Source organism: Myxocyprinus asiaticus, chromosome 31, assembly GCF_019703515.2.
Source record: "Myxocyprinus asiaticus isolate MX2 ecotype Aquarium Trade chromosome 31, UBuf_Myxa_2, whole genome shotgun sequence".
Classification (NCBI taxonomy): domain Eukaryota; kingdom Metazoa; phylum Chordata; class Actinopteri; order Cypriniformes; family Catostomidae; genus Myxocyprinus; species Myxocyprinus asiaticus.
This window is the reverse complement of record NC_059374.1, coordinates 22,953,638-22,980,649: the sequence shown is the minus strand read 5'-3', so window position 1 is coordinate 22,980,649 and position 27,012 is coordinate 22,953,638. Positions and strand designations below refer to the sequence as shown.

The window sequence follows — 27,012 nt, the reverse complement described above, 5'->3', positions numbered from 1 at the left end:
TCCGAAAGAAAAAACGGCGTCATAATACCTTAGAAACTGGTTATTGTTGCAATTATATATTAGTTTAAGAGATTTTAAGAGGTTTAGTATGAGATATTTCAACTAAACAGACCGACGCTCTTTCAGAATAGCAAAACTGCCGGTTGACGTAAGAGGAGGGTCTGGTCGTCTTGGCAACGTGTTGGCAGGGGAGTGTAGAACCACTTGAAAGCCCCGCCCCCTGTACAAAGGCTCTGACGTCAATGCACGTCAACCAGAGAACATGATGCCTCCTGCAAGTCAACTCGTGTACTCTGGCAAACAGAGCTGAAATATTAGAGTTCTATTGTATTGGAGGAGGGTGGCGTGACACATCGCCGCACTCCTGAACGCTCTGTTTCTTCTGGTTGGACCGGAGTGGACCATCAGTGACCAAACTGGCCGGCAGACCGGGATTTCTACTCGGTCTATTTTTGATAGACACATTTTAGTCTCTGCCGACCTCGTTATCTTGAGGCTCCCCGAACCCTAGTGTTTCACCAAAAGCATGGTCATGGCTGACTGTCACCAAAAGCCAGTGCTCCGGGGTCCGGTACGAGTGGGCTTCTACGATATCGAGCGGACTCTAGGAAAGGGCAATTTCGCGGTTGTAAAACTGGCAAGACATCGTATAACCAAAACAGAGGTAAGTTGGAAATGAACTGCACTGTCTAACCCAAATCCTTACCATACATGCGCTTGAAAAATCAAGGTTGGCAAGTAAACAATTTCATTGTAACAAAGTTGTAGTCTTAGAAATAGTCAGTAGTAGTTACTAGTGTGATCATGTCATTTAATCGTTCGTTCATACTAGTGCTGATAATAGTTCTTTTTGGAACTTATTATAATTATTACCTTAGTAACGCGTCCTCAATTGAAATAAGCCGAGTATTCAGGCATTGTCAACTTTAATTGTGTCAATAACGTATTATAGAAAGATATACTAACATACTATTCTGTAGCGTATATACACTGATTATAAAGTACATAATAGCATGAAATGATGCTGATTTAATTGCCCTTTCAATGTGGGACATGCTGATGATTTAGGCAGTTGTTGCATAAGCAACGGGTAATTTTGTGAAAATGCATATTGTCTCATCACAAAATCTTATGGCTGCCTGACATTCATTTAAAAGAATCCCTGCTAAGTATAAAATGTATGCCATTATGTCACTGTGATAGTGCAGTAAAGTTTGTCTTCAAGATGTTTACAATGTAGTCATGGGTGCAACCTGCAATTTACACTAGGTCAATGGGCTCCTGTGGTTTTTTCAGACAAGTCTGCAAGTGTGCAACTGCAGATGTAGAATTTTGCACTGGAGCAGTCAGTGTGTCTTGGGATTAAGATATTAAATATGATTAGGCTCTGTAGAGTTGATGCATCTCTGCTACATCTGTCTTGGGGCAGCTTCATTTCTATGGGGACAACACTGCCATTGCATTCAGATCTTTTTTAACAGTCTCCTGTGTTCTGAGGTTTCTCTGTACAACACCCACTGAGCTTTCTGAAAAATACACACACATACTATGTGTCTATTGCATTATCTTCCTGGTCTAATGTCGCCTGCACTGAACTTACTGCCAGTGTGGATGGGTAGCCATATTCACATATGAAAAGTGAATCAGTTTTACACTTGTATTGAAGCTACAGGGTTCCCACGGTCATTGAAAACCTGGAAATATCACATCCAGCCCTGGAAACGTTATGGTGTAGTGTAGTGAATAATATATTTACTTTTTCCGGTTATGCTCTGCTATAAAATATTTAATTGGCTAGATATTGCTTTTCTGTATTGCATGAAAGTCATAGTTGTGTCTGATTTGTGGGCGAATCGTTATCTTGAGTCAGTTCTTTTCAAACAGTTGGTCAAATTAGTTTACAAATCATCTGAAAGATTCATTAGTGAATCTGTCTGAATCATATGATTTGTAAAAAATACTTATCCAGTAGGGCTGTGTATTGATACATATTTCCCAATTCGATTACAATTTACAAGCTCTCGATTTGATTCCAATTTTGATTCGAGGCTAATTTATGTCTGAAGCCTTTTTTGTGTTGTCTTGAAAATGTATTTTTATTTTTGGTTTTGTTACAGTACAGTATGTGGTTGAAAAACAGGAAGCATGCTAAAGTACTGCTGTGTTGTAAAACTTCAAAACATACATGTTTTATATCACTGTAATGATATAAAACAAAGGTCAAAGTCTTTAACTTGGCAATCTGTTCTGTTTTCTCTGCTTCTGTATATTTACTTTTCCTGAACATTATCATTATACAGTGTCCGTTTGTAAAGGTATGAGTGGTTATTAAATGGTAAATTACTTATTTTCGTCTCCCATTTGTCTGGCAAATGATGAAAAGCCTGTGGAAAAATGATGAGATAATTTGTATCATTAGTCTAGTTCAATAGTAAAGCCAAGAAACAAACGTTCAGGTGTCTGTTAGCTTCACTCACATGACATCTGCCTTTGATGTGTACCAGGGCTTGTGAGGACTGGATCGACTTGCACCGCAGACACTTAAAAGACCAATGAATATCACTGAGTGTATGTTGAAGAGTAGCTTGAGGCATTAGGCTCAATGCCAATGAAAGTCTCTGTGCTCTTTATTCAACAGGTGGCTATAAAGATCATCGACAAGACCCAGCTGGATGCTATCAACCTAGAGAAGATCTATCGTGAAGTACAAATCATGAAAATGCTGGACCATCCGCACATCATTAAACTGTACCAGGTAATGCCTTCCCAAACCATTTCCTTCAAAAATATCTAATTAGCTTTACTTTTTCTAAATGAGTGTTATTAAAACCCTCACAAAAAAGTACTGTGATGGTACTATGGTACAGTTATGGTATCAGATGGTAATATCATAGTACTTTGATAAATATCATGGTACTGAATGATTACCATATTCATGTACTATGGTATTTATGTGGTACAAAAAGGTACTCAAAGAAAACCAACCTAACATAGAACCACATTGGTGGTACTGTGACACAGTGATGATATCTGATGGTAATACCATGTATCTTTGATGTAATTTCATGGTACTGAAATTGTACCTTGGTCTTAACATGGTTCTTCAAGGTACTTCCTAGAATACCATGGTACTACCAAGGTACTGTACATGTCTAAAAACCATAGTAGTACCATGTCCAATAAACTATGGTAATACATTTTTGTAGCACATTTTGGTACTAAGGAGCATGCTACTAGCTTGGTACTGTCCAAAAAAGCATAGTAGTTGTACCATGTTACATTTTGTTACTTTGTTGTCAGGCAAAGTTTTTAAGAGCTCAGTGAATTTTAGAAAATTGAAGCATTTAACCTGAGCAAGTATCTCCAAATTGCCAGCAATCAGGCCAGAGTTAATGGCTAACTACTCTTAAATGTTCACATGGCCACATTAAATTTGTTGGGCTGGATTCAATCCTGTTTTGTTAGCTGGAGATTATTTGGAGTCACTCTGGAGTCACACAAACACTCGGCAGATGATATAGCTTCTCCCCCAGTGTGACTTCACTGCAGCATTATGTAAGACTTCAGGTCACTTTGGTTTTTGGGAATGTGAATAGTGCTTCATTATTATACAACGAAGCGGCACCAATCCAGGGCTTGACGTGTAATCATAGTGTATCATCATTTCCAACAGTTACTCCATTCAAACGGCATGGGTCAATTAGTCATTTCCTTTCAGTCCTTATAAACAGAGGGCAGCTCTGCAGGCCCCTGCTGTCTCATCTCTAACCCCCCGTTTCCCTCTGCCCCATCTGCCACGGCTCAGGGTCCTAACACCAAGCAGCTGCTAAACACGTGACAGCAAATGGTCCATATTTACTGTGGCGTTCTGCCTCTATTCACACGTCACACATTTGCTGCATTACAGTGCAAGTTTTCTTGCTTTGAATTTCATTTGCTCCATTCCAAAACCTACAGTAGTGAGCTGCCTATGGAGACAGCATTTTAAGGGAATAGTTCACCTAAAAATCATAATTTTTCACAGCCGTATGACTTTCTTGCTTATAAAGAACACAAAAGGAGATGTTTTATGAAGATCCCCTTGCATTTTTGCAATACAGTGGCAGTGGATAATGCCTCACTTTAATGCTTAAAGGAATAGTTCACCCAAAAATGAAAATTCTCTCATCATTTTCACATCACCCTCATGCCATCCCAGATTTGTATGACTTTCTTCTGCTGAACACAAACAAATATTTTTAGAAGAAAGTCTCAGCTATGTAGGTCCGTACAATGCAAGTGAATGGTGGCCAGAAATTTGAATGTCCCAAAAGCTTATAAAGGCAGCATAAAAGTAATCCATAAGACTCCAGTTGTTTAATCCATGTCTTCTGAAGCGATCCAGTTGGTTTTGGGTGAGAACAGAGCAAAATGTAACTCCTTTTTCACTGTACATCTTGTCATTGCAGTCTATAGGCTACATCATGATTTCAAGTTCGATTACACTTCCTAGTATTGAAAGCTTCCTAGAACTTCCAATACTGAAAAGTATTGGTAGAAAATAGTATATTTTTTAGACTAATAGACTATTATATCCCAATATTTGTATGTGCTACATATGTATTTTATACCTCTTAGAGTATTGTGCTGTTAGCTTAGCACCATGCTAATATCAAACTCACTTGACTTCAGTTGTGAGTCACATATTTCTTGCGCTTCACACAAGGAGTGCTATTTGTGTGGTGTGCAGAGTTGCTGCCAGTGATAAGTATTCCAAATCGGTCACCTATTAGGTACCATTTTAGTTAGGGTGCTGCCTTAGAAGGCAGCTGCCTATGTAGGCAGGGAGGCAGCTCACTTCCTTATATTTGTCATATTTCTCATGCATCTTTTATTTAGGTCTCCAGGCAGCATGTTTTGTTGGTTGACAATTTATTCATATTTAGCTTTGACAATAGCGTGACCCTTCCCTCAATATAATGTGACACCACCAGCGATTTGTCATATAAACAGACAACCAACTAGTGAATAATAAACAATTCGCATGAGATCATTTGAGTTATTTCCAGTTATTTGCATATTTGGCAGCTGATTGGGAGAAGAAGTGCTTTGTGGTCATTGTGTTCTGAACAGTTCTGAGATCACAGCTTCCATCAAAACAAGTTTCTGGAAAGGAGAGAGAGCATTTAGGAGTTTAAAACATGATTCATATTCTGGCCTAGTTGTTGATTTTATTAGTCAAACCTGTAATGCCTTTAAATGGCAAGAACATTAAATCCACTCCAAGAAGTTGAAGCCAGATAAGGCTGATTTACAAAACAGCCTCGCAGTACAAATGAGGTTGATGTATCAGTAAACCCCAATTTAACTGGCTGCGTAAACGTGTGACAGAAGTGTTTATGTTTGACTTAGTGAATGTATCTGAATCCACTTCTCTTTACTACATTTAGGTCTATTCATCTTTTTGTTTTGTTTGGCTAATTCTGAGTCCTCCCACACATTGCTGGCTCTGACACTGCATTGTGAATTGAGCCTATGATTACACCAGCACCATCGCTCTGATTCATATGTGTTTCATTATAGTCCCAACTGAATGGGATACTTGAGTTTTCAGCTGCTGAACGTAGAAGTGATTTTTATCACTCAACCTACTTTTTGTAAAACATTTTGAACCTGCTCAGTTGTTTATCTGTACTTTGACTCTAGTGTATGTTTGCCATCTAGCTCAGTTAAAGGTGATATATCTAATATTTTTACTGTACTAAATCATAAAATGACCATAATATGTCATTAGAGATTTAGGAAACATGCTAAGTTGAAATACTGGCTTCTCCGATAACAGTGCTACAGCTAGTATATTCTTCTTTGAAGTTTCCATTCCAGGCCGGAATTTCTGTTTATGTTTCGGCCTGTGTGATCCCGCCCACTGCCCACTCACCAATAGTATTTCGACACCACTGGGTTGCCAGAAGAAACAACACTGCTTGCTGCAACCATGGAAGCCAGCAAACGAACTGGATCAGAGATAACAGATTCCACCCGACCTAAAAAGCCTCGCCATCCGTCTAAAAACCACCATGACCAGAGGCGTAGTAAAACAAGGATAAATACTGGAGATGCCTTTGGAAGATGGAGACAGCTTAAAGCCCAGAAATCCTTTAAAACGAATGCTGAGTTGGCTAATTTGCATGTCAACATTCTAGCAACCCGCATGAGCTTCCAGTCTGGGGCGGGGCAGACAACTCTCCAATGTTTTGAATTTGGACTGCAGTACCTATTTCAGATGCTTGTTGTCAATCTTACATATAGCACCTTTAAAGGAGGGCATATGGAGGGTTTTACATATAACATACATGCAACTTAAAAAAAAAAATTCTTCATGTCGTAACATCTAAATTTATTGGTCATGTGGACTTATTCAAGTAAAAAATATTATTTAAATACTACTGAATCATATGGCTGGGTAAAAATATAGATTTTTTGATGCATTGCAATCTTCATTTGAACAATCTCGATGTCGTTTCTTAAATCCCAAGATTGATCTTTCACTCTAACTAACAAGTATTTTGATAATTGATTAATCTAACGATTATTAGAACGATTATTCGACTATTCGGCGATTATTGCAACGATTAATCATTAGCTCTTAACCAATTATTCAGCTTGTGCCCCAACTTAAAAGGTTGTATTAAAGGTGCTTACTAACAATAAAGAGGACTAAATCATCTTAAATAATAAACTAAATATCAACTAAAAATACCTCTAAATGACATTCACTGAATTAAAAGGAAAAAAATACTTTTTATTAAGTTTAATTCAGTAAAGAAATTCACTGTAAAAAATCCTATTGTTATCAAGTGTTTTTGTCTTTTTTTCCATTTTAAAATTGTCTAAAAATCCTTAAAACAAGATACATTTACTTGAGAAGCAACATATAAGATATTTAGACTTGCTTTAAGAGAATATAAGTGTATTTTGTATATAAGTGTATTTTTTCACTTGGTTATACTTGTGCGAGTGCAGTAAAAACAAAATATACTTATATTCAAGATCTATTCTCTAAAAGCAAGTCTAAATATCTTATATGTTGCTTCTCAGGTGAATGCACCATTTTCTAGATACAGTATTTTAAAATATTTGTATTTTTAATATTATATTCAGCATTCTCAGATAAATTTTTTCTTCTTCTGCAGTATAGCTGCTAAAGAAAATGTACGTTGTTTTAAAGGAGTTTTAGATATTTATATTGGAAAACAAGCCAAAACAAAAGCAAATCAAAAACATAATTTGTTGAAGTCTACCCTCTCTCACCTTTCTGTTCACTTCAATCCATCTTTAACTCACAAAAAAAACGAACTCTCGTGTATTAATAAAGCTGCTTATTGCCAGTTTTCTTCATGATAATAAATGCACAGTGACATATATTATGATTCAATAAGTCACGAGCCATCACGTTATAATCTAGCTGTATTAAGCGCACCCGCTCGAGGGATGAGTGTCCACGCAACAGAGTGTGCCTCAGCCGGCTACAGTTTCAATCTCTCCCCTTTACATCGGGACATTTGCGCAACTCATAGAAGAGGCGCTGACGCACAGAGAAATGCCCGTTTTGGAGTTTGTAGTTATTACATGATCTGCTTCTGTATTATTTGAACTTTAATAAAGCTATAACGCATTAAATATAACTGCATTTAAGATGTAATGCCGGGTGTTTCCTTTAAAGAGCTTCGGCTCCGCTTATTCCACAACGAGAGTGCTTCTGTATTTACTTATTTGGTATTGTTGTATAATTCCCTTATTTGGTATTGTTGTATATTGTTGTAATATTTTGTGATCTACATCACCTGAAGCTGTTTGGAAAGTTTAGAGTGCACCTGGACTGTGAGCTGTGTAATTCTTCCTCTCCTCAGTCAGGCACGAACTGCAGTGCTGCTCTCACGTGTCATCATTAGTTTCATAATCTGATCTCATATCACGTTAAATGAGATCAAACGACTATTCCACAATGTTTTGAAAATGTTTTATTGTCGACATTGTCTAACGTCGACTAATCGTTTCAGCCCTAATTCATTCACCAAGATTGATTAGTGTAGTGGTGAAAAAGTTTAGCAGTGAGATCCTTTCACTGTGTGTTGAGAGTAAAAGTGTGGTTTGACTCATTCCGTGAAATGTGTGGCCAAAGAGGTGATCCATGCAAACAATTTATACCAATAAATATAAACAGAAATATGCCCATATTAATCAGAATAGAATTGAATAGAATAGAATTGAATCAAAATCTGAATCCAATCGAATCGATAACTTGTAAATCGAATCTAATTGGGAAATCTGTGTCAACAGCCAGCCCTACTGAATCAAACTGAATTCATTAAATTAAACCAACAAACGTAATTTTTCTGGATTTGAGAAAGTAGAACAAACTCTTAAGATAACAAATTGCACATATCTACCTTTTCCAGTGATCGCAATATTCTTCATCCTTACACAGGTCATGGAGACCAAGAATATGCTGTACCTAGTGACAGAGTATGCCAAGAATGGGGAAATTTTTGGTAAGTGATTGTTTTTTATTAATCATCAGTGATACCTTGACCATCAATGAACAATTTTTTTCAATGGATAATTTTGATCTGTTACTTTGTACAAATAATTTGTTTGTATTAAAGGAATAGTTCATCCAAAAATTATAATTCTCTAAACATTTTTTCACCCTCTTGCCATCGCAAACTCGTATGGGTTTCTTTCTTCCGCGGAACACAAACAAATATATTTTGATGGAGATATGATGTCTGTTTGTCCATACAATGAAAGTCAATGGGGACCAAACTTTGAAGCTCCAAAAAGGACATAAATACTCTAGTGGTTTAATCCATGTCTTCTGAAGTTATCCATTTGGTTTTGGGTGAGAACAGAGCAAAATTTAACTCCTTTTTCACTGTACATCTTGTCATTGTAGTCTGTAGGCTAGATCATGATTTCAAGTTCGGTTCCACTTCCTAGTGCTTGACGCATGTTAGAGCGCTAGGAAATTTAATCAAGCTTGAAATCATGATCGCCAAAGAGACTGCAGATGTCAAGATTTATTATGGTCTGTTCTCACCCAAAAAAATCAGATCACTTCATAAGACATGGATTAAACCACTAGAGTCTTATGGATTACCTTTATGCTGCCTTAGTGTCATTTTTGGAGCTTGAAAGTTTGGTCCTCATTGACCTTCATTGTATTGACAAACAGACATACCTCCATCAAAATATCTTCAATTGTGTTTTGCGAAAGAATAAAGTCATAAGAGTTTGAGACGACATAAGGGTGAGTAAATAATGAGAGTTTTCATTTGTGGGTGAACTATCCCTTTAAGGTACAAGGCAAAAAGACAGGCCTCTTTGAGGATTTCAAAAAATATCAGGGACACCATAACCCAAAATAAACTGAATATGGCAGTTTGGGCTGAATATTGTGTTGCCTTCAAGATGGTTTGCAAAGAATTACCCCAAATTTGTGAAGAAAGACCATATTTATGCCTGAAGTTTTCCTGTTAAAAGCTGACAAATCATATTTGTTTGGGCAAACTGGGCATAATTTCTCAGCAGTTTGTTGTTCTTGTTGATTCAGGATGATATAAGATTCACTCATGTTATTGTCTACCAGATCAGAACTATCTATCTCTTATCAATTTCACTGTATATTTATCTTGATTCCAAATATCACTGACACAGAAAGTATGTGATCAGGCAAACAGCTTGGTTTTAAATGATAGTGACAAAGGTCAGGCTGAAATTAGCACAGGCGAGACAAACACAGTCTTTGTGAATAACCGTCATAGTCACAAGCACCAAATGTGTCAGTGATGATCATATTCCGATGGGTCAGCTGTCTGTCTCTCCGTCGCTTTAGAGTTCTGTACTGTCTGACATATAGGCTGGAGCTTGAAACTAAAATTCAGACCAAAATTAAAGGTCACAGGTAATTAAAAAAATCACTTGTTGGGCTTGAAGGTGAAAGTGCTATAAATGTAGACTACAACAGTTCCACTGAGTGATCCTTTTGACTTTGTAGCAGCAGCTGCTCTGTGCCACCTGTGAACTCGCATAATCATCAGACATTATTCTTACATAATAGTGTGTCTGTTTCACAGTACACTGCAATGTGGTATGCTAGCAAGAAATTGTTCCTACCCTGAGGAATCAAGTTTTCTTATGTGTGTTCTGAGTGTTTTGATGTGTTTTCTATGGAAAGTAGCCCCGCCCATGAGTGAAATGTCATTGGTCCAAAATCTCACTTCAAATAACTGTATATTAAACATCGAAAATGTTCCATTTGGCTGTTTTTGCCACATTTTCACTTTCATTGTGCACATACAAATTGTTTAATGGTGGAAACGTACTGCATTGTGCCTGGTTAGAACATAATGTTTTAAAGCATCCTATGTTGTTCAACAATATGGTTCTAAGGGGTTCACTGTGAACACACTGTTGGTGTGTATTTGTGTGTGTGTGTGTGTTGTGTGTGTGTGTGTGTGTGTGTGTGTGTGTGTGTGTGTGTCTGTCTGCCTGAACTGTTTTTCAAGTTTTTTTTAATTTTTTTTTATGTAAATGTGCTAGATGGACAACTTTGATAAACTTTTGCTGTTTTTTCAGCATCTCATGCAAGAGCGGCATGTTTTTTAGATGCCATGTCCAGTTAAAAAGCTCTACATGTTCTAAAAACGCATCTCACGACCGCTTTTTGTGAACAAGTTCTCTTTGTTGCACTGCGTCTAGCTTTTTTAGCACAAGTACACGTTCGGTGTGAACAATCCCTAACTTTTATTGTTTTTTATGGACCTATTCTTCATGCACATTCTGTAATTGGAATAGTTTTATTACCAAACAATAAATAAACATTTGGCATCACATAAAATGTTGTGTTGTAATTTGTGTACTGTAGATGTCATGACCCTGATGTTCAATTTGTCAACAGCCTTTTTGTTTTTTAAAGAGATATACACCGAGATGTCGGTGCTGGGGCAAACCAAATGACATGTTCCCGCCCACATGTGCTAGAGAGTGAGAGAACAGCCAAATGTCCCACGGAGACTTGCTGAAATGAGATTGCTAGAGGTCAAGCCAATAAAATAAACAAATAATAGCACATATAAAGGGCATGTTACTTTAAAGGTGTTTACCCAAAAATGAATACTCTGTCATCATTTACTCATGCTTATGTTGTTTCAAACCCGTATTACTTCTCTTTTTTTTCTGCTGAAGACACAGTGAGATGTTAGGCAGAATTACACCCTAAGTCACCATTCACTTTCATTATATGAAAAAAAAAAAAGATGCAACGAAAGTGAATGGTGACTGAGGCTGTCAGTCCCTAACATTCTGCTGAATATCTCTCTTTGTGTTGCACAGAAGAAAGAAAGTCATGAAGGATTGGAACAATATGAGAAGAGAGAAAATTAGTAGATTGAACCATTTTAATTTGTGGGTGAACTATCCCTTTAAGCCTGTCAACATTGCATGACAAATGCTTACATGACAGTCTTTATCTAGATTACCATATGATTATTGTCTGGACAGTACATACCGAGAGGCCATGTTGTCCAGTGACTGTGATTTGATTGCACAATATGGTTATGCAACCTATACAGCATGTCATTGCCATCAAGGTTAAAAGTCTCTAGTTTATGCCAAATTATGAAAGATACTTTTTTTAAATTTAACTGGGCCTTTTAGGGGCCATTAAGATCAAGTAATGTAGGCTTGCATCACACTAACATAGCTATACTAACATAGACTCTCACTTTAATCAGAAAATCTTCACAGTGAAAAAAGGGGAAAGGAGAGAGATAGAGCAGCATTTGATATTGGGAATTGTGTTGGGTTCAGTCCCATGTGGAGGAGTTTAACTGTACAGAAGCCCACCACAAGAGCCTGTCTGCTCCACCAGCAATACAGAGCCGAGCTGCAGCTTTAAAGGGACCTGGAAACTGGGTCAACCTCGAATAAGCAGGAGCTGTCGAATGAACAGGCAAAGCAGAAGAGAGAGGGAAAGCTAAGAGACATTGATTTGAATTTTGGAAAGGGTGGGGGGGAGAATGTAGGCCATGCATATTTTAGAAAAAACCAAAGCTGGATTGAAGGTTCTATTTGAAGGGGAGGACATGTCAACTGAGTCAGATCAGTCTTGACACCCATGTCTGCCCTCAGCCTCTCGATCCCTGCCTTCTACAACATCTCTCAACACTTTTTCTAGACTGTCAATTTTAGGATTTATTATTCGTGTTTGTGCTATATGAAAATTCAGAATTCCTATCTAGACCGTTCCTGACCAAGGCCACATTCACAATAATTCATTTCGTTTCAGTTTCTAAGTAAACGTCATAATTTTCCAAAGTATGCAATAATGGAGAGTGATTTCAAAACACTCAGTTTTTGGTGGAGGAAAATACCATTCCAATGTGACTGAGAGGTGTAAACATTACAAAAAATCAATGGGCCTCATTCATGAAACTTTCGTAAATATGTGAGTAAATTGGGAGTAATTTACAAGTTAAATGGAGCTTCATGAAAACTTTCCTCCAGTTTTACGAATGTTTCATACCCCCTAGATTTGTTAGTAAAACGTGTGTATGTAAGTGAATTCCAAACATTCGTAAATACAACGTGCGTGTACGTTCATTCACAAGTATCATAATCCACGCCTCTGAAAACGGCACATTAGGAAGGCTTCAGACTCGCTTGTAAATGAGAATAGGAAGCTTTTAACATTTATGTGAACAGTAATATTACGGAGTGCATTCACATTGTAAAATATTGATTTAGCAAACACTTGCATGTTCGTTCTAAAAAGAGAGGAACTTAGTCATCACAAGCTTTTGCTGTCATCAGAGGTTCTTTTTTAATTAAACAGTCCAAGAGTTCATTAGAAATGGTTTTGAACAATTTTAACACTAAAGCTTCATGTCAATTTATGCTGACAGGAGGATGTCCACCTCCATTAACCTTCTCTGGTTCAGTTGAGCACATCACTAGCATTATTGGAGAAACTTCTTGAGTAAATCTAGACTGTAACAGTGATATACTTCCCCAGCAACTGGAAGAATCTTCAAACAAATTGATAGAATGCCTGAAGAAAGCCTTTGACCAAAACGCTGTTAGCTACAACAATGCATGGCTTTTTCTGCCCGCGACGTGTTTGTTTATAGCTTTGACAGCATTAACATTAACCACATGCGATCAACTGAACCTGATATATCGATGTCTATACAAAATTGGTGAAACCTAAATTAGAGTTCATATCAAATGACGAAACTCTCCAACCAGTCATTTTAGAGGGCATTTATTTTTTCTAGAATATCGAACATAAAGCCAAGTATTTCTGCCAGAAATCATAACATTTATCAAGCAGAGTTGGGAATAAACTATACTCTGAAGAAAAAAATGCAAGCACCAAAGAGATGCTTTAAATGAAGTGGTTTCAAATTTTTTTCCCCCTAATTTATGTTTTTTAAGGTTAATTGCACTCATTTAATTATTGGTTATAATTTTTTCCATTACTTATTTTCACTTCTATCAAAATGTAGTCATTGCAGTTTGTTTGAAAGGACACAAAACATTGGATGTCTTGCACATGATTTACACGTTATTGGGAGCAGAAAATTTTGTTCGTACCAACTAACGTTCTGAACATACGAAAACCTTCATGAATTCGAGAATTTACTTCGGAACGGCTTTACGATTTACACACAGTTTTTTTGCTTGTGTTTCATGAATGAGGCCCAATGTGTTTTCATATGAAAATTTAGTATTGTGTATGTGGCCTCAGTACTCTCTTGTGGTTTGGTGTATTTGTGTATGTGTGCAAGAAACCACTAAAAAAGATGACCAAGTTTACCATGGTAGAACTATAATTTTGTTTTGTTTTGTTTTTGTGCACATGTTACCATGGTTGTACTATGGGTTTTTGGACATGCACCACAGTAGTGTCCTAGATTTTTTGGTAATACCATGGTATTCTTTAAAGTACCATGAAAATACAATTTCAAGCTTTTCAAGTGTTGTGCACAATGGCAAATATTTTAAACAAATTATTATACATTTAGTTTTTATGAGCTCATGATTTGAAATATGCTGTATTTTAAATATTTGTACTTCTAAATGTCTATTTGTCACAGTGCAGGACTATTGCAAAAAGCTAAAGGGTGAAAAACGTAGGCTATATAAGATGTTGACCAGTTACCTAAACATTGGTGGTACACTCATCCTTATAACCTAAAATGTTGGGGGAAAAAAGTTCAACTTCATTATTTGTCAAACTATAGATTTAGGGAATCATTCAGTACCCTGGTATATATTAAAGTATAATGGTATTCCCATCTAATACCATAAATGCACCATGGTACAGTAATTTTTTATAATGTACAATGCTGCCAGAAGTCAGACAAGGTTCAACTGCTTCATGCTTTTATATCCGTAATGCATAGAGCCTACAGAAAATGCACTGTCTCTCTCCCCTTCTCTCTTTCCTTGTATCTTTCACTTCATTTGCTCTTTTGTCTGACCACTCATGCACCTCTTTGATGCAGTTAGTCAGTGGTCCATGCAGCTGTGGTGTGATTGCCGCTCTATTTTGAAAGGGTCAGTGGAAAGGAACTCAAGTCATATGACTTCTAAAGAAGAAACAACTTTTATAAGGTCAGCTGGCTGGTCTAGACAGTGTTGACCAACAGAACACCCCAAAAAGTACTTGGATACTTAAGCCAGGTTTCAAACTCTGAAACAATAGATATATTGTTCAAAATTAAGACAGGGTATTTAAACATTTTCTGGTTGTCAGTTGATAGTGAAACATGATCATAGTTAATGTGATGAACTATACCTGTGGTTATCCTGTTAGGACAACTGTGTGATCTTGATTTCATACATCCACTAAAAATCATCTTCACCAGATGGCTAAAAGTTATCGCAAAAATGGTTCTTAAAAGTGAAATAAGATAAATTATCTTTTGTTTGTATATGTCACTTGGATTTCTATGTTGTTATCTAAATTGAATGCAATGAAATTCAACATACAGTGGTTTTTAGGGTCACTGTATGTTTATCCAGTTCACTCTCACTGGCCAAGCAGAAGACTAAATACATGTAGAACGTCAACAACAAGCATATTTTACACAGGCCTAAGGTGCCTGCCTGGTAGGCTGGTACCAAACTAATATTTTGTTCTGTTGGCCAAAGTCTGCAGTGTTTGCTAAAGCGGGGGTGATTACAGCTGTAAAGTAGAATGTATGTGCATCTTATCTTAGACCTCATTTCTACTGGCCAATTGAGACAAGGATGAGACATTCCTATGTCAGGTGTGTTTTTTGATTAGCAGCATCGTGCTAAAAAAGTTTGGTCAGAACGGAGCACAATTTCAGAATGTTGCACTCGGTGTCTAATCAAATCCACGTCGGTTTGCTTATAGTATTTAAAATTTTCCCAGCCATCCTTTATGTTTACATTACTTAAATATAATTGTGTATTTTGATTTTGAAAGGAGTACTGCAAAGATAAACAATTGAATGCTGTGGCTCAACATTAGCATAGGATTTTTTTCATTTGTCATAACTGATTCCAGGGCTCAACAGTAGGGCTGCACCTAACGATTCTTTTTTTTTTATCGATTAATCTAACGATTCTTTTTTCCGATTAGTCGATTAATCTAACGACTAATTTGTCGATTATTCTAAAGATTTTTTATAATTATTACTTGATTAATATAACAATTAATTAACCCAAAATAAATATAAAAAACTTGTCTCATTAATATTTCAATATTTTATTAAATCATCTTCTCTTAAACACAAACAAATGTACAAGAAACAAAGTGTGCACTGCAGGGCATTATTCTGCAACAAAAAACAGTGTTACTATGAATGCAAACTTTAATACAGTGAAAAAGACACTCTATTAGCATAACGTAACATACATATATATATATATATATATAAATAAACATTTCCAACATTCTTTTGAATGTCCATGTACTAAAATAAAATATTTGATGCAATGAGCATACCTTCATTAACTATTACTATTATTTTGAATGGCCATGGAAAATGAAGCAATGTGATAACAATTTTACCTGGTCGCAAAAAGTAGTCCGTTAATCTACCTGATGAACTTTCACCTTTTGCTGACCCTTTATGCTTCGCAGAGCTAATGTGTGCTTCTAAATCACTTGCACCTTTATTAGCAACTGACACATAAGTGCCAGCTTTACATGTCATACATTCTGCTTCCCACGGATCTCGACCTGGACGAAAGCATGGGAATTTTTTGTGCAAATCTCCTGTAAATTTGCACTTTCGTTTGGGCATTGTTTCCACTCAGCTGTCATTTGCTGCTGCTGTCAAGCAACTGTTTGATGCCGAACACAACAGCGCTTTGTGTGTTCGTGGAGAGATTGACAGGCAGGAATTTGGCCAATAGTTGCTGCAAGCCTCTTATAATTGACCAATTGGTGTGCGAGAAGGCGGGACTTACAAAGAGGGGTTAAAGCAATGCAAATATGCGCGCACATACAATGAAGTATTAGACCAGATGCACATCATAATGCAACTAAAGCCGAATCCTGGACATTTTCGCAAATTTAGAAATCCCGGCTGGATGCTTTTTTAAGGTCCAAAAAAGAGGACGTATGGTCACCCTACGTTAGCAGCGGTGCAGAAATTACTTTTAACATGGGGGCGATGAGGAAACATTTAGAAAATCAATTTAAAGTGACTACTACTAACAGAAACACATGTTGTAATACTAATATGTCATGCTTGCGTGGGGACAAAAAGTAAACAGGACTTACGGTGCTGCCTTGCTGCCGTCTTGACAAAGCGCTCTGGGATGCTTTCGCTTCAAGTGTTCGTTCATGGCAGTTGTACTGCTGTGATAAGCCATTTCCAATTTGCATAGCTTACATAGCACCACATTGTTGGGTCTCTGGCTAAAATACTCCCATGTTTTAGATGACCGTATGTGAGTTTTTTTTAGCTGCAGCTTGTTCTTTGGCGGAATCCATACTTAAACCGGGCACTGCCAATTTTAATTACTCCATTGCGACACGCCGACGCATGTTATGCAAATCGACGTATTTCTGTAATCAGTGACGTCGATTACATCGATGAATCGTCCCAGCCCTACTCAACAGTAAGATTTTGTTTTTGCTGCTCTGGTCCAGAGCACACAAAATTATAAATGACATTTTCAGCTATGTATTTTTTATACCTGTCATAAAAACATTAACTGTGACAGCTATTAATTTATTAAAGCGCCTTTCATCTGAAAACGATGACATACTGTGCAAATATTACTGATTTGTTTATCATTTTAACAGACGCTTTCAAGACTTTCACAAGTCATTTTCACTACATAAAGTAAACCTCATCTACGTTCGCCATCTAGATAACATTACTTTCTTGACATATTTAAAACCACAGAATTTGCAATATCACAGAAAAACAAAAGTTTAAAGTTAGGGCTGTCAATCGATTACAATTTTTAATTGAATTAATTACATGATGTGCTGTTAATCGCATATATAAATAAAGTATTTGCAGAGAGTGTTACTCAAATAGCAATAATTTAATACATAATGATAAAATAAATAAATAAATATTATAAATATAATAATTCAGGTTATTAAAATGCATTACATTATTGTATAGCCTTAAATAAGGGGTAAAGCCTTGATAAGACGATACAAAAAGCAGTTTGTTTATTTCCATATTATTATACATAAGCCTATTATTGTCTACAGTCCGCAACAGTTAATTTTTCAATTGAATTCTTCAATCTGTTTTAGATTTATTATAAGGCTTTTCTATGGACAGATGTGTCAATGTACACATGCATCAGCCGGACACTTTTGGAGTGTCTCACTTTGGTTGCGTTGCATCAAACACAGCATTTTTAGGTCGCTGTGTCAAGTTAAATGTAGTTTGAAACTTTGAAAAACACATCTCGAGATCCCTGCATTCAGAATTGCTCCCTGACCAGCTGTGTTTGAATTGTGTTTGAACTAGCAACAACATCTTGTGTTGGAGTTTCGCTTACTGCTCCCTCCTGAAATACTCTTGCGTTGACTTTTTTATGCATTATTTTTTATATAATAAATCGCACTGAAGTAATGTTTTAAATTGTCAGCCCTACTGTATTTTAAGGCTGAAGTGTTTCATTTTGCACCACTAGCCTCACTAGTTATCAAAGTAGACTGTTTTTAAATTACAGAAAACTCCCCCGGTTTTCAGTTTGGTTGTACAAACAGGTAGTTCCGCTCCAAACTCATGCCATTGGTCGAGCCAATGTTGCAGTGTCGGATAGGGCTGAAACGAATAGTCATTTGATCTTAACGTAACATAAGATCATATGAAACTCTAATGATTGCACACAAGAGCAGCACTGCAGCTCGCGCCTGACTGAGGAGAGGAAGAAAACACATCTCACAGTCCAGACGCACTCTAAACTTTCCAAACAGCTTCAGATGATGTAGATCACAAAGTATGAGGGAATTATAATGCAAAAATACAAAATAAGTAAATACAGAAGCACTCTTGTTGTGGAATAAGCAGAGCCAGAGCTGATGCTCCGCTTAAGCAAAACATGCGTTTCGAGCGTCTTTAAAGGAAACACCCTGGCGTTACATCTTTAATGCAGTTCTATTTAATGCGTTATAGCTTTATTAAAGTTAAAATAATAAGGAAACTGGCGTTTCTCTGTGTGGTCAGCGCCTCTTCTATGAGTTGCGCGAAGTGTCCCGATATAAGGGGGAAAGATTGAAACTGTAGCCGGCTGAGGCACACTCTGTTGCGTGGACACTCATCCCTCAAGCGGGTGCGCTTAATGCAGCTAGATTATAACGTGGTGGCTCGTGACTTATTGAATCATAATATATGTCACTGTGCATTTATTATCATGAAGAAAATCGACAAAACGCAGCTTTATTAATAAGAGAGAGTTTGTTTTTCAAAAAGGTGAGAGAGGGTAGTCTTCGCCCCATTATACACTGCAAAAAAAATACATTTTCTATTTGTTTTTGTTTTGGCTTGTTTTCCAATATAAATATCTAAAACTCCTTTAAAACAACATACATTTACTTTAGCAGCTATACTGCAGAAGAAATTATTATTTTTTTAACTGAGAATGTTGAATATAATATTAAAAATACAAATATTTTAAAATATCTAAAAATCCTTTAAAAGTAGTCGTTTGATCTCATTTAATGTAACATGAGGTCAGATATGAAACTAATGATGACACGTGAGAGCAGCACTGCAGTTCGTGCCTGACTGAGGAGAGGAAGAATTACACAGCTCACAGTCCAGATGCACTCTAAACTTTCCAAACAGCTTCAGGTGATGTAGATCGCAAAATATTACAACAATATACAACAATTCCAAATAAGGGAATTATACAACAATACCAAATAAGTAAATACAGAAGCACTCTCGTTGTGGAATAAGCGGAGCCGGAGCTCTTTAAAGGAAACACCCGGCATTACATCTTAAATTCAGTTATATTTAATGTGTTATAGCTCTATTAAAGTTCAAGTAATACAGAAGCAGATCATGTAATAACTACAAACTCCAAAACGGGCATTTCTCTGTGCGTCAGCGCCTCTTCTATGAGTTGCGCAAATGTCCCGATCTAAAGGGGAGAGATTGAAACTGTAGCCGGCTGAGGCACACTCTGTTGCGTGGACACTCATCCCTCGAGCGGGTGCTCTTAATACAGCTAGATTATAACGTGATGGCTCGTGACTTATTGAATCATAATATATGTCACTGTGCATTTATTATCATGAAGAAAACTGGCAATCAGCAGCTTTATTAATACGAGAGAGTTCGTTTTTTTTTTTGTGAGTTAAAGATGGATTGAAGTGAACAGAAAGGTGAGAGAGGGTAGACTTCAACAAATTATGTTTTTGATTTGCTTTTGTTTTGGCTTGTTTTCCAATATAAATATCTAAAACTCCTTTAAAACAACGTACATTTTCTTTAGCAGCCATACTGCAGAAGAAGAAAAAATTTATCTGAGAATGCTGAATATAATATTAAAAATACAAATGTTTTAAAATATCTAGAAAATGATGCATTCACCTGAGAAGCAGCATATAAGATATTTAGACTTGCTTTTAGAGAACAGATCTTGAATATAAGTGTATTTTGTCTTTACTGCACTCGCAGAAGTATAACCAAGTGAAAAAATACACTTATATACAAAATACACTTATATTCTCTTAAAGCAAGTCTAAATATCTTATATGTTGCTTCTCAAGTAAATGTATCTTGTTTTAAGGATTTTTAGACAATTTTAAATGGAAAAAAAGACAAAAACACTTGATAACGATAGGATTTTTTTGTAGTGAAATTTTTACTGAATTAAACTTAATAAAAAGCATTTTTTCTTTAATTCAGTGAATGTCATTTAAAGGTATTTTTAAAAGATGATTTAGTCCTCTTTATTGTTAGCAAGCACGTTTAATACAACCTTTTAAGTCGGGGCACAAGCTGAATAGTCAGTTTAGAGCTAATGATTAATCGTTGCAATAATCGCCCGAATAGTCGAATAATCATTCTAATAATCATTAGATTAGTCGATTATCAAAATAATTGTTAGTTGCAGCCCTAGTGTCGGACTGGATAGACCACTCTAACAAACATACTGTTAGAGTGTTTTAATAGTGCCACAGTGTTACACATAATGGCTTATTTATAGTTAGTTCTGCATGTTAAGCTAGGATTCGAAAAGGAATTTTAACATCGAAAAAATGACACATATCAGCCTTACATTTGCAATAGAATCAAATGTGTATTATCAATAACCACATTAGCCCTGGGCCATCCTTATTATCGAGCACTTAATTTAAGTTTATTAGAGGTGTAACGGTTCAAATTTCTCACAAAAAGAAATATTACTGCCAAATCCAAAATAAATATATTCTATTTGGTAACAGACACTCCAAGAGATTTGCCTTCACTACAAATCACCATAGTTTTACAACAGTAACCATAGTTTAACCATGGTATTTGTAGTAAAATCATAGTAACCACAAAATTAACATGGTTACTGTCATGGCTACAATACTATAGTAAAACTGAGATTACTATATGGAAACTACCATATTACTATTGTAAAACAATGGTTAATTGTATCAAAACTATGATTTCTGCCAAGAAAACAATGGTGACAGCAGTCATTGTTACTTCAGTCATGGCTACTACAATATTACTATAGTAAAACCATGGTTACTATATGGCTACTACAGTATTACTGAAACCATGGTACATTTTCGTTAGTTTCCTTAACTAACAAAATGGTCTAATTACTAACTCAACATTTAAATTAATACCTGCATTTATGCTATATGCATCAACAAAAAGTGCATTTCATACTCAACTCAACATATATTCAACATTCAGAAGTTGTACATCACTATAGAAGGGATGTCGTAACGCAACAAGAGTGTTCTGAAATCCCACATCTTCATCAACGGAGTAAGGGCAACATAACTTTGGCAATGAACACCCCGAGTGCTTTAGTTCTTGTTTCATGTCTGTCCAATCTAGCAGTGAGTGCCTGTTTAAACACGGAAGGGAGTGTGATGTCAGCGTAAATAAATAATCAAACATCGATGTATTACCAGTATAGGGCACTCGCGTCAAGCAATGTCTGCAAACAGTGCCTGTTTTGTAAATGTTTTTTGACCATCACTGTTTTGATTGACCACAAAAAGAAAAAGTTCCCAGACAGGATACTTGAATGACGCAGGGGCTTCTATCTTGCGGCTTGTTTTCTCAGCTTGCCGTTTTCAGCTTCACACTAATGTGTGCAGAACTGTGATGTCATCAACTGATTTAACATGCTTATAGTTAACAAGACAACTTCTCCCTGTAGAAAGTTGACCCACATGAAACACAGGCGAAGTGTGTCCATCAACAGAGCCATACAGGTGCATTAGCGGAGGTTACAACTGCGCATGTCTATTTGGTGCTTTATTTTCTTTGCCAAAGTGTGTGATCCAGATGCGTTATTAAACTAGAGATGAACCGTGGAGCAAATGCTTACCGAACCGTAGGTGGTGAACCGTGCGGTTTCGTTTTTTACCGAGAACCGTTACACCACTAAAGTTTATGCTAGGTCATTTTTACACATTAGCCCTATACATACAGTAAGCTATATGGTTAGTCACTAATATGTGCTCTTTGCAAGGTGCTTTGTAATACCTTCTTTTAAATTAGCGTCATTACTGTAAAGTATAAACTCCAAATAGACTTTTTTTTATTTTTTTTATATATGGACGCGAACACAATGAGGCCTTTCTATAGTAACCCTTCATTTTTCTTCTCCACTCCTCACACAAACACACTTTTCACATCAACTGTTCATTCAGGTATAATTTGCGATATAAAGCTAGAATTATGCAAGACAATTCTGCGACCACAAAATGTGGTCTGTTTTGAAAACGAATTTGTTTTTGTGTTTCTGCTGTTTGAAAATCAACTTGTGTAGAGAATGACGCCTTAAACACACTGTACCAAAACACGCTTGCTTTTGCCAGCACACCTCAGTGAAGTATGGAATGGAATGTGTGAGGACTGTATGTTTGGCCATGGGCCGAGTGCCAGGGGCTGATCCAGCACTCTAGGGTGTGGTGACCGCATGATTACACCATCCGGGGGGATGTTTACCCTACTCACACACCACAGAGCCTCCTTATTGTGGCTCATCAATCTCTGCCACTGGCCACACCACACCGCCGGAGCCTTTCCTGATACAATGCGTGGTCATGGTTTTCAAATTTAGTTTTTTTTTGTCCAGTCACATTTTATTCTCACCCATTTATGGAACCTATATTAGACTGTTGTACCCGTGCATAGTGGGGATGTATAAAACCCTATGAGTTTTGTGGCTTTTAGTCCATGTCTGTAAGCTTGAAGCCATCTTTAAGCTAGTGTAATCCTTAAAGTTGACCAAATTAACCTTAAGCAGATATACATATTTATCCTCCTGAGACCCGAGCATGACTGCTGTATGCATTTTCCATTTCCCCTTTTGATTTGTAGACTAGTAGCACCTAATAAACTTGGAACAAATCTCTAGATCAAAGTTTTCCTAAAAATGTATGGCAGCATACGTATGAAATTTTAAATAACACCAAGTTATAGAAAGTCAGATTTTTGTTTTTTTTTAATCACATTTTTATTGTGTTTCCAGGAGTGTTGGTTATTCATGTTTTTGAGACGTTACAGACATTACATGAGAAATTTGCATAATTAATTCTGATTCAAAGTAATGGCCAGCATCATCCAATCACTGCCAACCATGTTAAAATTAAATTATACATCATAAATTCTGAATCTATGTACTGATTACCATTGCCCCAGGTCTGCCAAACATGTTGAGTGTTCCAAACATCATCTGCAGCCTGAAAGTTTTGACTGAATGCACTTAGCTGTGTAGCGAGCAATAGGATGCTCCCTTGGTCCCTATTTAGTGAATGACTTAACCTCCAATGTGCTGTCTGTCTGCACTTGTCTCAAAACAGTTCGAAATGCACCTTATTGTCATCCTAACTCCATATAAAGCCTCTGAAAGCTACATTTTTTCAGTTTTGGATGAACCCATTGATTCTCAGTGTGATAATGCACAGTAAATATAGGATTTCTATGGGGGGAAAATGTGTTAAAGTACACATTAGTGTACATTGTGTTTAGCAGCGCGGCGTTTCGTGATAAATCGCTCAAATTTTAAAAATGGCATATCAGATGAAACCAGAGACTGTAATCTTTTGACTCAAATAGGTTTCAATGTACAAACGTAATTATGTTTCTTACCAGATGTAGTTTTGTTGCCGTTTCTTACAAGCATAATTTCTCCCAAAGACAAACTCCGCCATATTGTTTTGACATGACTCGAAAGTTGAACCCTGTACTGACAGCCCAGAATCTTCTGAACTGAGATTAGTCAGTATAAATGAATTTAAATTATGCGTTGCATACAGAGAAGCCAGAATACAATGCCACGCATGTGTACGCGGGGTCTCACAAGGTTAAAATGTATTTTTTGTCTGATAAAATCGATAAAAAATATTGATGACTCGTTTTGCACTACACAGATTTCTGTCCAATCCAGTGCTCTCTAGAATGAGAATGTCCATCTCCCTAATACCACCTGCAACTGACTAGCAAGTAGCAAATCATGGTTCATAGATGTGACGTAAATCATGCCTCTTGGCTAATTAAAATATGGACAATAACTTTTATGTCCAAACTTCCTGTTTTAATAGGAAATATGTCAACAAAGGAAAGAAAACTGCACTCATCAAGGGTTTTCATGGGTAATTAATTGATTCAGGGTGAAGTTTAGAAAAGTGATTGTCTTTGTTTTGTGTACTTAATGTTTGGTTAACCCCATCTTCTTTTTTGTTCAGATTATCTAGCCAAGCATGGACGGCTGAGTGAACCAGAGGCACGGCGTAAATTCTGGCAAATTCTATCTGCTGTCGAGTACTGTCACAATCGTAACATTGTTCACCGGGACTTGAAGGCGGAGAACCTGCTGCTAGATGGACACATGAACATCAAGATTGCTGGTAAAGGCCATCACAATTACACTGTCCTTCTCGTTGAGACCCATGTGATCCACAAAGATATTATCATTTGGTTTATTCTCCAAACACAGTGTAGTTGGATACTCAGTGGGTTTCAACTTTTGGCTCTCGACCCAAGAATGGGTCAAAAGTCTGTTCTGATAGGGTCACGAATATAAATGCCAACATAGATAGCAAGCATCCCCTAAAACCATGAAGAAAACTGTTAAAGGTAAAACAAAATATGACCCAGAGCTGATTAAATATGGGTTCACTTGCAGTACGGATAAACATGGTCTGTGCTGACCATAATGTGTTTTGTGTGGTGAATGATTGGATGCTGAGAGCATTAAACCATCTGAATTCAAGATGCATTTAGAAACCAACATATCATAATTACATAATTTGCATAACATAACATAATTTATTATTTTTGTATATTATGTATAATTGTGTGTATTATATTAGGCCTATGCAGTTAGTCCAATGTAAAATCTGCGTCCTAGATTCGTTAAGAAGCACTACACTAAATTAACATGTAAAACATTATAGGTTTAGCACCTTTATAAACAAAACAGCATCTGTCCCAAAAGTGTTAGTCAAATGGTTTTGGTACTTTTGGTTTGGAGTTTCCCTAAATTTTTGTAATCTTGGCATAGTACATTATAGGGTAAATGTAATGGACAATTGATTAATTCAAAGCTGCACTGCTAAGGGACGATGACGAGGGACTGCTTAGTTGTTTGAGCCATGAGAAACAGAGGACACAGGTCTATTCTGCTGTATTCTGTACCATAGATGAAGGCCAAGGTTCACTCTTATTTGCAATTTGAGCAATCAAGAGACTAGCTCACTGACTCTAAAGTGAGCCACACTTTGAGTATTGCAGCCATGTGAGACTCTCACTGAAAGAAGTGCTTCCCAAACACATATGTACACACAGACAAAACACTGTCAGTTTAACTGACACCTCAACCTACTCTGTGCCCAAACTCCACTGTCATGATGGTGGTTTTTGATGTTTGGCACAGCAAATAATGTACTGGCCAGTCACAGAGGGGGAGGTCCCACTAGGTCCCGTTGAAGGTCCTTTTCCTTTATACCTCACACCAATGCAACATCAGGCTGTCAGAAGCTGGCTGGAGCTGCAGTCACTCAAAGAAAGGTCATGAGCCTTTTTATGTTACACTTCAAACATTTCTGTGCCTATGTCATGATTAAAAGAAGACATTTTGATAAAGCAGATGAACTCTAATCTATTATACAAATATTCTGGGTTCAATACAAGTTAAGCTTAATCGACAGCATCTGTACAATGGAAGGGAATGGGGTCCAATCAGTAAACGTTAAAATACTTACTGTTTCAAAAGTATATCCACAAGACGTGAACAGTATGCATGTTAACGTGATTTTCGTGTAATAAAAATCACTTACTAACCCTTTCTGTGTAAAGTTATAGCCAATTTTACAACTTTGTTGCCATGACAACCTAACGCTATACACCTTAAACAACAGAAAAAAATTACGATTTAAACAACGTAACAGCTCAAATAATACACTAGTTTTAACAGAAGAATTAATGCAAGTGCTTTTATAAAATTGTAAACTTCGCATTTAAACCCTCCAAAAATTGTCCCCATTCACCTCCATTGTAAGTGTCTCACTGTAACCTTGAGTTTTGCTTTTTTCAAAGAAGGGACGAGTCAAAATAATTTTGTTGTGGTAATACATTTTCTAACATTATGCTACAGATGATGTGGATTGAGCTTAGTTTATATTGAACCCGGACCATTCTTTTAAAGTCCAAATTCATTGCAGTTCAGGAGTCTGATGGATTGTGAAAAGTGGGTGTTTCATACCAGAATGGAGCCAGACTAAATGTGAGTTTGCTAAAACTAGTCTATGCCTAAATAGCAATGTTGCTAGTGATTAGTATTATCTAGTGGTCTGCACAGCATAAGTCATGTCAGCAGAAAAGGAAAGTGATTTCAGAGGAAGAGCAAGTTATTACAAATTGATTAAAGATTACAAAGACTAGCTAAATGTTTCTTTGGAATCACACGCACTGATGAATCATTCACAATAAGGCCAGGAACATGCATTAAGGTAGAAAATGGGGTAAATTTTGGTTAAATCTTATGAACATTATAATGTCAACTTTTGTTATTTTATGAATGTTATGTTTTCCATGAACATCCTTTACCTTACAGTACAAACACATACTAAGCACTACAGTATGCTTCATTTTACAGTGAATCAGTGCATCATGATCTTATGATGGATTAAAATGTCAAAGTATTATAAAATTATAATTTTAACACTTGTGAAATTATAATCACAAGAGTGCCCAGTGATATTTGCTTCATCTGTTTTCACATAATCCATGTTGGATTGTGTCACTCGAATGAGCAAACCTGTAGGAGTGG

General features: G+C 36.7%; 1 protein-coding gene across 2 annotated transcripts in view; it reads left to right on the top strand.

Moving 5' to 3' along the window:
• The first annotated feature begins 260 nt into the window (after positions 1 to 260).
• Positions 261 to 27,012, top strand: part of LOC127422091 (serine/threonine-protein kinase SIK2-like) — a 67,023-nt gene continuing 40,271 nt past the window's right edge. Inside the window, exons 1-4 of one of the 2 annotated variants that reach the window (XM_051665448.1) lie at positions 261 to 664; positions 2,639 to 2,755; positions 8,468 to 8,531; positions 24,428 to 24,589. In XM_051665448.1, coding sequence (XP_051521408.1) covers positions 527 to 664; positions 2,639 to 2,755; positions 8,468 to 8,531; positions 24,428 to 24,589 — 481 coding nt within the window. In that variant the 5' untranslated portion in view covers positions 261 to 526. Of the gene's footprint in view, positions 665 to 2,638; positions 2,756 to 8,467; positions 8,532 to 24,427; positions 24,590 to 27,012 lie in introns of those variants that run through there. The other variant, XM_051665450.1, reaches the window with a different exon arrangement.